This window comes from Perissodus microlepis, chromosome 2, assembly GCF_051167445.1.
Source record: "Perissodus microlepis isolate ML-2025 ecotype Zambia chromosome 2, ASM5116744v1, whole genome shotgun sequence".
Taxonomy (NCBI): domain Eukaryota; kingdom Metazoa; phylum Chordata; class Actinopteri; order Cichliformes; family Cichlidae; genus Perissodus; species Perissodus microlepis.
In genome coordinates, this window is record NC_140462.1 from 8,283,215 (window position 1) to 8,300,451 (window position 17,237).

At 42.0% G+C, this 17,237-nt stretch overlaps 2 protein-coding genes across 3 annotated transcripts; one reads left to right on the forward strand and one right to left on the reverse strand.

Annotated features, from left to right (window-relative positions):
- nsdhl (NAD(P) dependent 3-beta-hydroxysteroid dehydrogenase NSDHL) lies at nt 1–6,368 on the reverse strand. Its single transcript, XM_084943376.1, has 7 exons — nt 5,902–6,368; nt 5,631–5,792; nt 5,225–5,371; nt 4,994–5,122; nt 2,760–2,902; nt 1,019–1,121; nt 1–920 (listed from the first exon to the last, which is right to left on the reverse strand). The coding sequence occupies exons 1-7, from the start codon at nt 5,920–5,922 to the stop codon at nt 588–590; spliced, it is 1,038 nt and encodes a 345-aa protein (XP_084799502.1). The 5' UTR covers nt 5,923–6,368; the 3' UTR covers nt 1–587.
- A 2,572-nt stretch (nt 6,369–8,940) lies between these two features.
- Nucleotides 8,941–12,529, forward strand: cetn2 (centrin, EF-hand protein, 2). Of its 2 annotated transcripts, XM_084943431.1 has the most exons (6): nt 8,941–9,051; nt 9,179–9,258; nt 9,417–9,581; nt 9,834–9,962; nt 10,052–10,189; nt 10,413–12,529. In XM_084943431.1, the coding sequence occupies exons 2-6, from the start codon at nt 9,256–9,258 to the stop codon at nt 10,500–10,502; spliced, it is 525 nt and encodes a 174-aa protein (XP_084799557.1). In that variant the 5' UTR covers nt 8,941–9,051; nt 9,179–9,255; the 3' UTR covers nt 10,503–12,529. The 2 variants fall into 2 exon arrangements, with proteins under 2 accessions (XP_084799557.1, XP_084799548.1); XM_084943422.1 differs by lacking the exon at nt 8,941–9,051 and having other exon boundaries at nt 9,058–9,258.
- The last annotated feature ends 4,708 nt before the right edge of the window (nt 12,530–17,237 follow it).

A 17,237-nucleotide genomic window follows, 5' to 3' on the forward strand; every position in this document is an offset into this window, starting at 1 on the left:
TTGTGCATGAGGGCATTGTCAAGTTTAATCAGCAAAGGACTTTCTGCCCAGACAGTTGGAACAAATATGTAAGCACAAGACTGTCTACAGTATCGCTGAAGATTTCACTTAACAGCATGTCAGAAACTTGGGCAACGTCTGTTCCAGGCCAAACATTCACATAATCATATATTACACACATGTAAATATATATGTTCTATCAAGAGCATGTGGAGGAATGTAGGAAGGCATTTTGAAATCTCAAGAGCAGCATCTCAGTGTTTACAAGTACAAAGAACAGAAGACAACAAAAATCAGCTGTGATCACTGTACTGGCATTAAGAGTGGATGTACTCTGCAGTTTGTGTATGATCAGACTGCAATAAGGACACCAGTACCAACACCATCTGCTGCCATCTACTGGTGGAATGCTACATGAAAAATAAAAAAGGCATACAAATGCTTCACATGGTGAAGTTTATCTATCACTAGTGACTTCTATCATTTTCCATTTAGTATTACCGCATCCCATTATTCTCATTATGAGTTTAATTGTATAAATGCCCAGAGCTCTACATGTCTCAGCAGTCTCTAATTCCAGCCACCTGTCAAGCCTCGCATTTGAGATGAGGATAGCTCTCTACGGTGCGTGCAATTGCATCCTTCAGGCTGACCAGTGGTGTGTAGCCCAGGTCTTCTTTGGCACATTTACAGCTGTAGTAGTGGTGGGTTCCAGCCAGAGCCACTCTCATAGGTGTAAAAGTTGGCTTGAAAGATATTAAAGGACTCAAGAGTACAGACAGCAGCCAGAGGAGAAGTGCCAGTCCATACACCAAACTGTAAGGCAGGTGGTAGCGAGGAGGAGGATATCCAAGACCCACCAATACTTGAGACATGAAGTCCCAAAAGTGAATTGGCTCATCGTTGGTTATGTGATATGGCTGGAAGACAAATGGAGAAAAATTAAAGTAAATTAACTGAACGAAAAGCATGTTAACCACTTGGTGCCACCACTGCTGTGGGTTTTATTTTAACTCACCTTCCCACATATGGGGGAGTCTGCTCTCAGCCGTTCAGCAGCCAGAATGTGTCCATGAACTACATTCTCCACAAAGGTGAAATCTACCAGATTGGTTCCATCACTGAAGGAGACAAAAACTAATTATTTAACTGAAAACCATCAAGAAATCCTTTTTGAAAATAAGTACTAGGATCTAATAATTAGTGGTAGTAGCACGCTTTCATGCTGCTTTCACAGGAATTACAGTGTTAAGTAGCTGTTGTCAGATGCTGCTAATCACATGAACTTCATCAGTTGATCATCAGCAAGTGCGAGCACTGCTATGAAAGCAAACGTTTTAGCGCTTTATTGGCATTGAGCAGTCAGGTGTGTGGTAACACAATGCCACAATTCTCCCAGGAGTGAACGATTCAGCAAATTCACCCCAAGGTCAGATTGAGTAATATTCAGAAAACTGCCCCAAAAAACAAAAAAAAACAAAAAACAAAAAACCAAGAGCTACATCTCAGACTGTACATGTGTAAGTTGGCATGTTAAAAGTTAAAGTTCATGACAGTACAATTAGTAAAAAACTGAAAAAGTACAGCCCATTTGTAAGGACTGCCAGGAGAAAGCCTCCTCTGTCATAAAAGAACACGGCAGCACAGCATAGGTTGGCATAATTACATCTGAACAAACCACAAGAGTTCTCGAACAATTTCCTTTGGATGGACCAAACCAAAGTTGAGATGTTTGACCAGAATACACAGTGCCACATTTGACAAAACCCAAACACATCATATCAGCACAAACATGGTAATGGAGGGAATCATGATTTTGGCTCGTTTTGCAGCCACGGGACCCGGACACCTTGGAGTCAACGAGTCGACCATGAAAAGTATTCCAAAGTCAAATGTAAGAGCATTCATCCGACAGCTAAAATTCTGGCAAAACTGGGTTACGCAACAGGACAATGATCCCAAACACAGCTGAATGGCGGAAAAAGAACAGAATCAGTATGTTGCAATGAACCAGTCAAAGTCCACACCCCTTCCTGGCTGAAATGCCATAGAAGGCCTTAAACAGAGTTGTGGGTAAACATCAATGAACTGAAGCAATGTTGTAAAAAGGAGTGGGCCAAAATTCCTCCACTTTTATGTGAGAGATTGATAACGTCATACAGAAAGCAATTCAAGTTTGTTTTTCACATGGCTGTGTGGGCTGAGCCACTATCTCAAGGCTGCTTTCAGCTTCGTATTTCAGAAACACCAATACTTCACTGATAACTTACCTTGTTTATTAGAAGAGAATGCTAAAATCCTTGATTCAACTCGGTATTGTTTCACCATCAAAACCCACTCAAGACCAAAGAAAGCCTCGCTTTCAAATCCTACAACTCCAGGTTGTCACTTTCTGTCAAATGCTGTGAGTCCAGCCTTCCACACCACAAACAACACATCACAGTGTTTTATGCTGAAGGCAGTACATGCAGATGCAGCATCTGCTGGCTCCCTCAAATACATAAAATATATTGGGGGGTGTTTTTCTTGTCTTTTTGCTGACGCAGGCTTTACTCTGAGCTCTTATGACACACGTGCACTAATGTCATCAAAGAAGCACAGGGATTGGACTAAAATCAGCAGACCTTCAGATCATCAGCAGTGATTGTTGCTGAACTGATTACCATTTAGTCTTATCAGTTTGTTAGTTGTGTTTTATAATATAAAAGCTGTTTCTATTACGTGAGTGATTATTAAATATTTAAAATGCTATGACTCACCCAATGATGAATTTCATTTTGCCCCTGCGAGCCGTGTCCACCAGGATGGGAACCAGCTGTGGATCTCGAGGACCAAAGATGCCGTGAGGCCGAATTGCAACTGTGAGGAAGCCCTTTTGCTTGTCACAAGCCTTGAGGACCAGCTAAACACAAAAAACAGAACAGGATACAGCTGCAAAAGAGTGTCTGGCCTCGCTTTTCTCACACAACCCACAGAATAGCAAATGGACAAGAAAAAAGAATTAAGGAATAAAAATTTGCAGGGAAATAAATGTAACATTTGGACTCTCTCTGCACTAATACGCATTAAAAAACAAGACTTTATTCACTCCCAACAGGTACAAAAAAAATGATCAGATTATGGACTTGCTTTTACCTAATGATGGCGGTCTTAAGTCAACTGAAAGGCTGAAAGGAATTCAGCCTTTATAACGCAGTCATCTTCAGACATCTTCAACTAAGGACTTTCTTTATCGAACTTTATAAATTTTTATAATCAACCTGCAAACAGGGTAGCAAGCTAAAGTTAGAGGGCACCTTTATCGTGCATTGTTGGGTATTTGTTTGCTATAACGGGGGAGACAAAAAAAATTACATTTTCCTTCATAAATGAGAGACTACAACAAGTACATTACCCACATTTTGACAAAAGGGACATATACATGTGCACCAACTAACAATACAATTGGTAACATTGTCACTAATATGAAAACTATTTAAATTATTTTAACGCAAAAAGTCAGAGTGTTGCAATTGGTCCCCTTGTCGTCATTTTATCATATCTAAAAAGTAATCACATTACTGTGGAAGTATATAACAAAGTAAGTTAAAAACAAATTTAGCCTATGTGCTTTTGAACCTCATCATTTAGATGTCAGGTATCACAGGCTGTGCATCCAAGCCAAAAACCTGTTTTTCCATAAAGCAGCTGTTCTAGCGGGGACTAGATTTGAATTCTTTGAATTGGCTCTGATGGTTCAAGAACAGTTTTTAACCTAACTTACGTTAATATAGAAACCATTAACTTGAACGCTAAAATGTTACCAGATTAAATATTGGATCTTAACAAAATAATGCAACAAGATCATGTGGAGAATGCATGTATATATGCATTTAAAAGCAAAAGAAGTAGGCTAGTAGGAATGTAGGCTATTATATGTTTATTTGTTCACATGGTAATAATAATAATAATAATAATAATAATAATAATGGATTGCATTTATATAGCGCTTTTCGAGACCCTCAAAGCGCTTAACAATTCCACTATTCATTCACATTCACACACTGGTGGAGGCAAGCTACAGTTCACTGTGGGCTTGCGTGGGTTTCCTCTGGGTACTCTGGCTTCCCCCCCACAGTCCAAAGACATGCAGGTTAGGTTAATTGGTGACTCTAAACTGGCTGTAGGTGTGAATGGTTGTCTGTCTTCATGTGTTAATCCTGTGATGGCAGCCTGTCCAGGGTGTACCCCACCTTTCGCCCTATGACAGCTAGAATAGGCTCCAGCCCCCCATGACCGTGAATTGGATAAGTGGAAGAAGATAGATGGATGGAAAAAGAGGTATACTATTAGATGGCTCAAATGTGGCCCTCCAATGTATAACAACTGAGTAATGAAGATAGGAAGATGGAACAAATAATATGTTGAGAGTTCAAAAAAGATCTATTCATCATAATATTGCTGAGATGAGTCAATTTACAGATTGGAAACAATACACAAATCTGTGTATTTATGCATTCATGCACACACCACTGTGAGGTCTTTGTTTCTCGTTCTTCTCTCTTCCTTATGCTGTTATATTGGTCTTAAATTATCTATTTTAATTTAATATATTTAATAACATTTGCATCTCCATAATCTGCATAATTACTCCAGCAGTTCTGTTCAGCCATTATCAATATGAGGGTTTTTTTTTTCCTATGTATCTAACTGTACAGATACAAACAGTCTAGATGAGGCTTAAAAATGTGACAATAGAAAACAAGAGGCTAAATGATACTTGTAAATGCATTCAAATGAAATGCGAATGAAGAGTGTATTATTTCTCCTGTTCTCTCTAAAATGTATGACTGACTGCATCAAAAAGTGGAAATTAGAGCCTTCATTTCACTCCTATTTTGGTTTAAAATAACAATTAAAATTTTCTCTCTTGCCTTTGGACTACAGTGCCAACTACAGGGCCTTGCCAGTCACACCAACAAACTCGAATACACCCTCCTACGTTCCTGCCTACCTTCTCCTGCTCAATTTTGGTCTTTGTGTAGTAGTCAATGGGCTTCTTGGCATACGGCAGATCCTCTCTCCCGTTCTTAATGTCAGTCCCCTCAAACACCACGCTGGCACTGCTGGTCAGGACCAACCTCTGGCAAAGAAAAAAAACGAAACAAAACTGCACATTAAAGACACTTTGTCTTCTCTTATTCTCTAAAGAGTGAACTTTAGGCACCTAAATGCTCTCCCTCACCTGTACTCCAGACTCTATACAGGTCTGGATAACAGTCTGTGTGCCCTGGATGTTGACCCTCTCAAACAGAGCACGGTCATCACTGGCAGGCGATGGAGAGGCACAGTGAAAGACCAAGGACACATCCTTCAGAGATGCCAGCAGAGCCTGGAGCAGAACAAAGCAGATGCCTGGTGAAATTTGGTTTGCAATTGTTTGTCCTGGGGCAGGAGTTTTGTTTTAAGGATATCTGGTGCAAGAATGAATTAGCAAACTGCACTTAAAGAAGTCTTTACTCTTTAAACTGACCCGATAAGCAATAATTTAAGGCCTTTTAACCCGATTATCACCCAATATTTTGTGGTCTAGCAATTTTTTTTTCTTTTTTGACCTTTGAGCCCTCAGAGATCTGAAAGAGCAGCCTCACTTGTTTGTCGCACAGGTCTCCCTGGTAGAAGGTGACGCCAGGCAGCTCGTAGCTCTGACGGATGTCAAACACAGACACAGAGTAGCCTCGGTCCAGCAGCTTCTCCACCAGGTGTCTGCCCAAGAAACCGGACCCCCCGATGACCGCACACCGTTTACTACTCTGTATCAAAACAAGCAGGGGGCGATTACTGACACGCACAAGTGAATATAAACGGCGCTGACATAAAATATCAAAGCACAACTGGGCTGATAATGATGTTTTAACTCACCGGTCGCACACGTGTAGCCATGGGAAACCAATGAGAAATGACCAACACGTAAGTAAACCGTAGTGGGTCTCAGGCAGCGTGGGAAAAAGTTTTGCGTGGAGAAAATCGATGCTCAGCGCAGACAAGATAAATGTGACGACTTTTCGTACAAGAAGCATGCGACACTGTTTCCTGTGTCATATACCTGAACCCAGCGAGCCCAAGGAAACCGCGCACGACCCACCTGAAATGTTCAATCAGCAGAGAGAGAACCGCTCTCTCATTGGTCAAGTCACGAAGCTGACCCTTGCGAAAAGCCAGTAGTATTTGGGATACGTCAAAGAACGCCACCACATTGACCAATCAGAGGACAGAAGCTTATTTCAGCCGCCCATCAGCTCAAAAACCACGCCCCCTGAAACTAACTTCAAGGAGCCAGCGTGAAAATCGTGATGTTTGATATTTAGTAGCCCCATATACAACATCTTTTCTCCAGTATATCCGCTATCTCTCCTCTGCACATGGCCAAACCATCTCAGCCTTACTTCAAACATTTTGTTCTACAAGCCACTCAACCAGAGCTTACACAACTGCCAAAAATGAAAGTACTGCAAGCAGAGTGAAGGCTTTATAATGTGAGGCGTGTTTGCATATACAACCAGTAGCGGTTTTTGATAGGGGCGACACGGGCAGTTGCCCGGGGCGGCATCGTGGTGGGGGGCGGCATCACGGGCATCGGCAAAAAAAAAAAATTGCTCGTACTCATGTTGCCCAGCCAGCGCATATTGGGAATGGCATAAGCACCGATTGGTTTTCTATCGCCCATTTGCTGGGAGTAAGGGCCCCCTCCGTTTGCGAGGTGCGCCTGCTGCTTGCGGCACAGGGAGGAGAGGGCGGGGCGGCGGGGTAATTCTCTGGCTGGCTGGAGCGGCATCTAATAACCAACTCAAAAAATAAAACAAAATAAAAACAAAACAACAAACACAAAAACACCAGACATTATGATACAGACAATTTGCACCGATGTTTTTGCGAAAAGTGAGCGCGAGAACCCTCGGTGCGCCTGCTCGCTGCTGAAGTCAAAGTAAACTTTATTGTCATCTCCGCTACATACAGTCCAGTATATAGAGAGACGAGACGACGAGGCTCCAGTTACAGCAGTGCAAGTAAACAAACAATAAATATAAGAAGAGTAAGAAAATAAATATACACTTTAGGACTCGGGGTAAAGGGATCAATAACAATTTAAAATGTATAATTTACAGTTTGATGATTTAAAGTCTCACACACAACCCGTCGAAAAGGGAGGGGGGCCGGCTGCTTCCAAATAGAGCACATTTCATTCATAATGTTGTAAATCCAAGCCCATTATGTATTCATGATTTGAATCCTGGGTTGTGTGAAATCCCAGAAATACACCCTAGACAAAGCGAGTCTGTGAACTAAGGTGTAGGTCTATTAGGTTATGTTGTGGTGATCCTCGATATGGGGGATTTGTGTTCATACTGGAGTGCAAAATTAAAACCAATGGAAGATGGACAAGAAAAGTTCAAAGCCATCAGGTGCTCAGTTTAGAAAAAATAGAAAAGAAGAGGAGAAATGAGCAAAAGATGCAGGTAAGCAGATGTGTCATTGGATAATGGCAAAAATAGTAACAGTAAGTGTGTTTCTCTGGTGAAATTCAGCATGGTTCCGACAACAGTTTTATGTTAATGTACAATCCTTAATATGTTTTGTGTGTGTGTGTGCGGGGGGGGGGGGGGGGGGGGGGGGGGAATAGAGGGGCGGGGGGGGGGGGGGGGGGCGCCAGAGGGAGTGTTCGCCCAGGGCGCCAAACAGGCTAGGACCGCCACTGTATACAACAGTGATAAAAATGAAGAATAGAAAAAATGACGTTAAAGAAAAATATATATATAAAACTGAGATCGTGCAAAACAGCATGAATAAATAATATGCACACAGTGAGTCTGAGAAACAACAGCAAGAAGGTATAATACAGACGTGTGTTTGTGTGAGTTTTACAGGGAGCAGCAGAATTGATTTCTTGAAGCGTTCTTTATGGCAGCAGGGTTCAGAAAGTCTGAGGGAGAATGAGGTCTGCTGGGTCTGCTGGGTGGAATGAAGAAGGGATGATGGATTGTGCGTGACTGAGAGCAGTTATATCAGTGAACCTCTGCTCCTCACTTACTCCAGCGCATCCAGATTCAGGCCAATGATGCTTCCAGCCTCGTGGATTAATTTGTTGATCCTGCCGGCATCTCTGGCACAGATCTTCACCATCTCGGTGCATATATTACAAGATCTGTGCTTAAGCATAAATAACCTGCTCACATATGATGCAAATATCACAGAGTGTAGAAAAGTGTGTAGAAAAATTAAATAAATAGATATATAAATAAAATAAGAAGAGCCTTCTAATTGCAGTATTAAACTCCATATTGGACTAATAACTTCTCGTTTCATGTTCTTCTTTATTGATTCTGGAGAAAATTGTGCTTTTTCCACGTCGTGCTAACCCTTATTATTATTATTATTATCATTGTGCATTATTGCGAGCAATGATGAGTTTATATAAGACTGTATTATATTGTGTTGTATGTAAGCGTTTTATTTTATTTTTATATTTTTAATTTATGTTCTTTAGCGTGCACTGGGGGCCGTGGATCTATTGCAATTTCAAATTTCTGTCTATGATCTGTACTTATGGTTTTTGACAATAAAGCTGACTTTGACTTGATTTATTGTCTCATCAGACTGTTTTAGACTCTCAGTGTGTTTCTGAATCCCTAGCACGGAGGAAATTAAACTGATTACCACGAGGAATCACACCATTTACATAATGAAATGACATCATATCTATTTAGGTATGACTTCTCAGATCTCCACATTATCTCCAAGCAGCTTCTATCTATCCGTAGCACACCTTCTGCGCCGCTGTGAATGTTGTTACCGTAAAGCACCCCGTGATTTTCACCAACCAATCAGCTTTTTTCCCGACTGTTGCGTTTGATTTCTACTTCTCGTTGTGCCTCAGTGCATCCTTTCTCTAACTCCTCCACGGCCAGGAACCACTGGTTGTCCGCTGGCACAAAAGGTAAACAAATGAAACATCCGCTTCGTGACACAAGCTGGTTCGCCTGCGCTTTTCTTTTTTCATCCACATTTTAGCAGGTAGGCTGTTACAGCGAAATAAGAACGATGCTTTACTGTATAACATATTTCTCCCAGACTAGGTGTCATTAAAGCAGTGATGTAAACTGGAAACCGCTTTATTGTCTTCCCCTTCCCAAAATGACAGCGTCACAGCCCAGACGAAAACAGTGATTGGCCTAAAAGATCTGCAGCCAGATTTGCCAGGTACACATAGAGCAACTGATGGTGAGTGAACATATTTCATAATTTAGTAATTACGTAATTCCGTGTTCGTGTGTGGCATCTGACTGGTATAACTTGTAAACCGGCAGTGGTTAGGTATGGGGGAAAACACGTTTTGAATACAATACTTTATATTTTTCCTCCTGTGTCCCCACCACCAGGCAACCGTTGCCAAGAGACCATCCCTGCAGGGTCCCGTGCCCCCTCCTCGCAAGAAGACCGCCCCCAAGCCAGAGCTGACGGAGGTACAGAAGCAGGAGATCCGGGAGGCCTTTGAGCTGTTTGACACTGATGGCTCTGGATACATCGATGTGAAGGAGCTTAAGGTAAAAGATCTCATGCCCTGATGTCTACATGTACAGTTAGCTGCATATATAGTTATTTGGCACACTCATCATTTAGTGCTTCATTTAGTCAAACTTATTTAAGTTAAACTGAAATGATTTTTAACCTTTTTTTAAGACCGGCTAAAGACCAGATTAACTGTTATTATGTCCCACTGATTTATCCTGCCGCTGCTAAGGAAAGATAATTACCTATGTATGCTTTGAATGTCTGTGTTTCTTACTCTGTGCCAGGTTGCCATGAGAGCTCTGGGATTTGAACCAAAGAAAGAGGAGATCAAGAAGATGATAGGTGAAGTTGATAAGGATGGCACAGGAAAGATCTCCTTTGCAGACTTCCTCACTGTCATGACACAGAAAATGGTAGACATGTGTTGCATTGCTTTTAATTCTATGTTACTAAAGAGTTGTATTGTCCGGGGTAAAGCACTCTCCCTCTTCTCTAATTTTAGGCTGAAAAGGACTCTAAGGAGGAGATCTTAAAAGCTTTCCGGCTGTTTGATGACGACGAGACGGGCAAGATATCATTCAAGAATCTGAAGAGGGTAGCCAAAGAGCTTGGGGAGAACCTGACAGATGAAGAGCTGCAGGTGAGGCTCTACATCATGCCATAAAACAGCTAATAATAAAATATCAAAAGCATATTACTGTATCTAGCTGGTGGGTTGTGTTGACAAAGCCAAAGGCTGTGAAGGCAATTTAGAATAATGTCAACACAGCATTTGCTCGTGAATGCTATCAAGCCAGCTTGTTTTGCTTTCTCCATCTCTCAGTTCTTCTTTTCATTTCCTCGTGTTTTGTGTGTTTCTGCAGGAAATGATAGATGAAGCAGACAGGGATGGAGATGGGGAAGTGAACCAGCAGGAGTTCCTGCGCATTATGAAAAAAACCTGCCTGTACTGAAGCAAATGAAAGGCATTAAGGTTGGGTGGACCAGGCTGGATCAGTGTGAGGGTGTTTTGCTGCTCATCCATTTATCCAGAAAACAAAACCTTATTATCGTTGTATAGTGCCATAATTTTTTTTTAATCAGTCAAGACATTTAAGCTTCAAAAACTACAATCATTACAAAACCTTTAAAGACTTGAACAAAAAGTCTAGCAAAATGCCAAACCACCCTTCTTTGAGTTACATGACAACATACTGCCAAAACTGTAAGAGTACACCCTCTTACCTGTTAGAATGCTGCATTCATTTATGAAGGATATATATTGATAATATTATAGAGGTTATTCATCGTGCCTGCACCAATACAGTGACACGTAGTACATTCCAGCGCTTTGTGTAATACTTTGTGCATTATGTTAGCAGTGTCTGTTCACTCTCGTATAGTGGTGACTCCCATTACCGTCTCATGTTTCGGCTCTTTTATACTGGTTTTCCTGGGAAAATTTGCAATGCAGTGAAGGTGTTTGTTAACCACTGACGACTGGAGAGCGCTCTGTCTCATCTCCGTGCTGCCTGTGGATTTGTGCCTGTGCCTCTTAAAGGGGCAATTCTCACAATCAGGGAAGCTGCCTCTTAGCACACCATCATCTTGGATCTCACACCTACAGGCCATTACACACCAAGTGCATTTTTAAAAAAGTGACATAAAATTTAGAATTTTTTTCTGTTCCAAACTTTTGCGGAAAATTCGTCCTCAAAACCAACATCAAGCGATGATGAGTCGGTCCTGGGAAATTCTGGGTTCATCCAAGCTGTATCCCGACTGCTTCCGGACATATTTCATGATGTCAGTGGGGCAGTTTGAGCTCTTGTTGGCAGAGTTGGGAACACATTCGCGTTCAGAGAGCCGACTGACCCAGAGCAGTGTCTGAGGTAAAATACTGTTATCTGACTATTTGCATATTCAGTACTGTGCATGATTCAAGGTACAGCACACTTCTTGCCAACTGAAAAAATTGAGCTTGTTTCAAACATATAAATGACTGCATTAAGAATAGGTGACTCTCATAAAATATTTTTAACCAACGAAATATTCGCACAGATTTTATGCGTCCGGTGTGTAAAGCCTTAAGGCTGTGTAAAAAAAACATGGATGTAGCCTTGTGAAACCTTGTTTAGAAGCTTTCACTTGAACAATCTGCCCATTTCATTTTTTTTAAAATAACTCTTTCACCCATAAAGATGACCTTTGAATGCCTCCCCGTACCTTTAATGACCATTTTGACACCTCTGTATTTATCAATAAAGGTGCGGTTTGACCACCTTTAGTGGTCAAATAGTTCCCAAGGGTAGTTGCATTTGCAGACACCACCCTCACTAAATTCTGACCAACACGCAGTCATTTTGTTATACAAGCAGGCCTGAAATGTGAAAAAAACCCAGTCAGTTTAGAAAACAGCTTCAAGGGTTACTCTTAGTAGGCTTTTAACAGGTAACAGGTAACGCTAGGTTTAACTCTTTAACAGGTAAAGAGTTAAACCCAGCGAGCTCTGGGTGCGACTGTGAAAGCAACAACACTGCTTGCCTATATAGTAGTGAGTTGTCAACCAACAGGTATACCTGCACTAATACAGTTTTAAAAAAGAAGAAGCAAAATAGCATCATGCTGATGTGAAACATGTGTCTGAGACCCTTATTTAGTGAGGAAGCTGTGTACTTAGCTCATAGGTCAAATAAGTACTACAACAGTTTGTTTAAAGACATTTGGAACTACAAGAGCTGCCCCCAGTGGCCTGTGACGGAAATGCAGGCTTAAGTCAGTTTGCATTGGCTTCCCTTTCCAGGTCCAGAAGCTGCGTCCTTGTTTTTTTATATACAGTTTTTGGTCACATTGTCTTAAAGTGATTGTTAATATATTTTCTGTCATGCTTTTGTGCGTATTTTATCATCAATATTCCTGAATGTTTTACATAATGTCTTGTGAATTGAATTATGTAAACAGCACAACAGTATTTCAGTTAAAATTAAACCCATTGAAGCAATTTGTCCTCGTGTCCTGTTTATTTTTACTTTCATTTTTAAATGAGCATTGCTCATTTGAGTGGCTTGACTTTGGATTTATCTCCAATTTTTCAAAGTTCCATCGTAAAACCTTGAATGTATTTTTTTCTGATGCTATTAAACACAGATTCCATGCGGTCTTCTGCTGCTGTAGCCATTCTGCTGCAAGGTTTGACAGGTTCTGTGCTCTTCTGCATATCTTGGTTGTAATGAGTGATTATTTGAGTCACTGTTGCCTGAAGTTCTGTCAGCTTGAAGCAGTCTGGCCAGTCTGACCTTCAGGAGGTCACCTTGACTATGCTTCAGTGTATTGTGTTGCTGCAATTTGTCTGAGTACTTAGATGTGATCTTTAATAAGCAGCTGAACAGATATAACCAATCAAGTGGCCAGTGAGCATATATGCAGACTGGTTGTGCGTTAAGCCCAAGTAACACCTATCCCTATCCAAAACAGCATGTTGTCATGTGGCCTCCAAACAAAATACATAAAATAAACAAGTGATATTCTCCAGAGTAAATGACAGTAGAAAATGGTGTATATTGTGAGTCACTAACAAACAGTGAACTGTACAAATATAATATAGAATTTACAAACCAATGACAAGGCCTGATTAGTAGCGCTGAAGATCAGACACTGGGTCACAGAAAAATCTTCCCCACATTCTAAAAGAACTGCTTTGATTGTCCCGATGAGTTGCTGAAAAAGCATTGATTATGATGATTTAGCTCAAATGTTTGTGAGAATAATATCTAAGAAGGGTTTGGTTAATTAAAAAAAATCCAAAATCAAAATGTGCAGACCTACCTGGAGATTATTGCAGAGGAGAAGGTGTATGAGGAGCAAGAACCGAGTGTGTCTGAGGAGTGACGGGGAGCGCGGGATGACAATGAGCAGAGGAACACTGAGCATTGTGTTCAGGCTGTAGCTAGCGCACATGCTGACCATCTTAATGAGGTGGGCGATGGTGGAGTTGATCTGTTCTTGGGCCTCTAGCACTGTCACATGGCAGGCAACATCCATGATATAAAGCTTCCACTGATGTTTAGCTCCTACAAGTAAACACATTTGGTTAGTTTAGGGCAAAGAATCCAGTGGCAAGTCTCCAGAATGTCTGTTGAGCTTTGCCACTTTTAAAACGGGGGAGAAAAAAAAAGTACTCACTTCTTGATGTGGTCCTGGTTGCTCTAATACAAAAGCTGTATTCTGATGCCAGCACTAAAGACAGTCCATCCACTTTTGACAGTGATATGTCAACAGGTGCTGTTATCAGGACTGCATTTGCTTAGTGCAAACGTCTGAGAGGGTGTAGGTTGGTGTTAAGGGGGCGGGGGTTAATAATAAGGCACCTGTACAGAGCTGTTTTCTACCTGTCAATATTTGCTTAATAGCAAAGGCAGACTCACAGAAAACAATGCCGTGCTCTTTCAACCTTTGCAAACATTACTGTACTTTTATCAGATACTTAAAAAGATAACCTTTTACCAGCACTGAGTTTTAAACAGGGCAAAACAGGGAAGAAACAACAACCTCAATAGATGAGCAGGAATACACTTTTTTTTTTAGATTTTTTAAATGTTACAACAGTTTAAAGCAGTTCAAACACCATTTTCTATTAGATGAACATTTTGTTAGTGTCAGTTACTTCAGTGACAACAAGACAACAAGACCCTCTGATAAGGAAGCTGGCTTTCTGAGCAGTATTTACTTCTAAGGCAATAGTATAGTATTTTATATTTCATATGTATTCATTTTGTTTTCTTTGTTCTTTTTAAACATACTTTAAGAAATTTGTAAGAACAAATCATTCCCATTGCCATACACGGTAGGTAACTCTAATTTCCGTAACAAAGTAGGTAGTGGAAATTACGGCGGCTGGCTCGAGTACATAATGTCGAAAATACAGTGAAGTGGGAGGACAGTGGCACAGGAAGGGCGACAGTACTGAGTGAACTCAAAGTGGGTGGACTGAATAAGAGGATCCAGAAGCAGACTGAAGGGACTGGAGAATCCTGCAGGGCAGGGGGTCACTTGCCCCTCCCTTCCTTCCCTCCCCATCTCCAGCTGCCTCCCTCTTCCCGCTCCACCACAATCACCCACACATGCAGGGCCTTGGGGTGAAGGTGTGTCACCAGGGTGCAGGGGAGGCATCGCCCCCTCTGTCCCCTTCTGGCTGCCTGTGCCTCAATTTTATCCCACAACTTAGACATTCACATTACTCACACTCTCATAACACATACATATAGGACCTTGGGGGTGGGGACGCTACACGGAATCCAAAAGATCATCAGGGTGTACACCTCACCCCTGGCGTCGTTGCCCACCTCTCAATTTTAAATACACGTAGACATTGAGGGCTCCATGCCCTCCTGGGTTTTAAATGCACCTTAGAACGCACATACACCAACACTACATATGACCGGGCGGAGGGGGGGTTTGGAGTCTTCACACACCCCCGTTCTCTGCTGCCTGTTGGAGTGGGGGGGCTAGGAGGAGGAGTTGGCCATCCGACTGGGGTCTGGAGTGTGGGGCCTCCCTGCTGCTGCCGAGCCGGGGCAGTCTGCTTCTCTCCACCCCAGGGAAAAGGGTAACACCACCATGGTCTGGGTGCAGTTTCCCCCTCCAGGGGCAAGGGTACCTAGACCTGGGGCTTAGAGTACACTTGGGGAGTGTGATTGTGTGTACAGTGTCTATTTATGTCTGTCTCCACATTGGGTGAGTGTTGAGTAATTGCATATGAGAGCATGAGGGTGGGAATGGATGTTTGTATCTGTGTGTGCCTGTTTTTCTGTGTCTATATGTCAGGTTGGGTATCAGACGCCACCTCTCTAGGGACATCTCAGGCCCTCCAAGGTATGGAGGCCTATCTACCCCCACACTCCCCCTGCCAGTGGCAGACGCCCTCAGACATCGGTGCGTTGGTTCTTTGTGTCCGGGGATGGGCGTCCAGGTACCCACCGGCTCACTCCTGGTGGCTGCTTGTCGGGGCCTGGAGCCTGGGGCTCACTCGGGCAACTTCGGGGGTGGGGTGCCCTTGGCCTCTCGGCCTGGGGCTCGGTCACTCTGGCACAGCTGGCTGCCGGCGGAGCGCACGGGCACGTCACTGCAGCCCCCCCTGCCTTCTGCTCCGCGGCTGCTGAGTGACCCCTCATCTGGGACTCTCCTTAGCTCTTTCTGGGATAGTGGCGCGGCTGCCCCTCTGTTGGTCTGCCTTGGTCTCTTGTGTTCTGAGGGCCTCTGGATGTCTGGAGTCTTGATCTCCTCCATACCTGCTTCAAGCCCTGGTGGACGGGGCTGTGGCTCCCCACACCCTCTAGCAGATCATTACATGAAGGAACCTTTTAAAAACAAGCGCGTTCATGCTCACAGGTGTACACACGGGTGCTCACACACACAAACTACACCCTTTTTGGCTCCTACCTCAAAGCACACTGTGTGCTGTCGATCTTACGTGCTGCACAATAATGTTTAATATTTAGTATTTACTGTTATATTCCCATAGATAATCGTGATGTTGTTTATTATATTGCTCTTTTTTTCCTGCTTGTTTTTTCTTTCTCAACAGGTGATCCAGGTGATTGATATATGTATTTTTTGTCTGCTTATTTTGTTGGTTTTTGTTTTTTGCCCTTTATCACCATTCCTCTTCCCTGCTGTTTTTCTTTGAAAAATACAACACTTTTGTACAAACGCTGCAAGAAATCTACAGCGAGGGAAAAGGTTTGAATGGAAGGACCTAATGCTAGTAGAGTTGTGGAAATATCTCAGACTTCTACTATACATGGCTGTCATACAGCTGGGAACATTGATAGCTTTAATAATCTGAAAGTTATCTATATTTTATTTTCGTACTTTTCCATTTATATTTAGATGGGCTGATGCATGGCCGATTCTCTAATGTTTCTCTGTTTCTACCTGTGCTGATGCATGGCTAAAGCTGCATTAAGTATGTGAAGCAAGGCAGAAGGATAGACTCCTAAAATGAACAGAATCATGAGAATATAACATCACAACACTGCAAAAGTAACAAAATATGTTGATATAAAATTGTATGTTATTTGAAATGAAATATTTAATTATATATAACAATGACACATCTATTTTTTCCCATTTTTTTATTGATTTTTTTCTCAAATTTCCAAATTAGTCTATAGATGGCCTTAGTGTCCCAGAAATCATATTTATTAAATTTAACTTGCAAATATGCCAGTGAACTTTTCACAGGTTAGTTTTTAAAAAGCCCCAAAATCCCCAATGAGCAAGCACTTGGCGACAGTGGGGAGGAAAAACTCCCTTTTAAAAGGGAGAAACCTCCGACAGAACCAGGCTCAGGAAGGGGTGGCCATCTGTCGCGAGTGGGGTTAAAATGTTCACTGATGATTTAGTTGTATAAAAATATGATTTTTAGAACATGATGTTGAGGCCAATTTGGTGAAAACCCAAAGCAGCCAGTTAAGCAGCCAATTCAAAGAGTTGCCTCTTCTTAAGTTGATTTTGAGCTTCTAGGGACTGTTTCTGGAGCATCACTAACTGTCAAAAGGGGAGAGGCACTGACGCGCAATACACACACGCAAACACTCACAGAGACACATACTCAATCACAACAACAGAAAAGAAGGAAGAAAGAGAGAGAAAAAGTGGTTATCGAGCACAATAGGAGATTAGATGTATATATATATAGATATGGATAT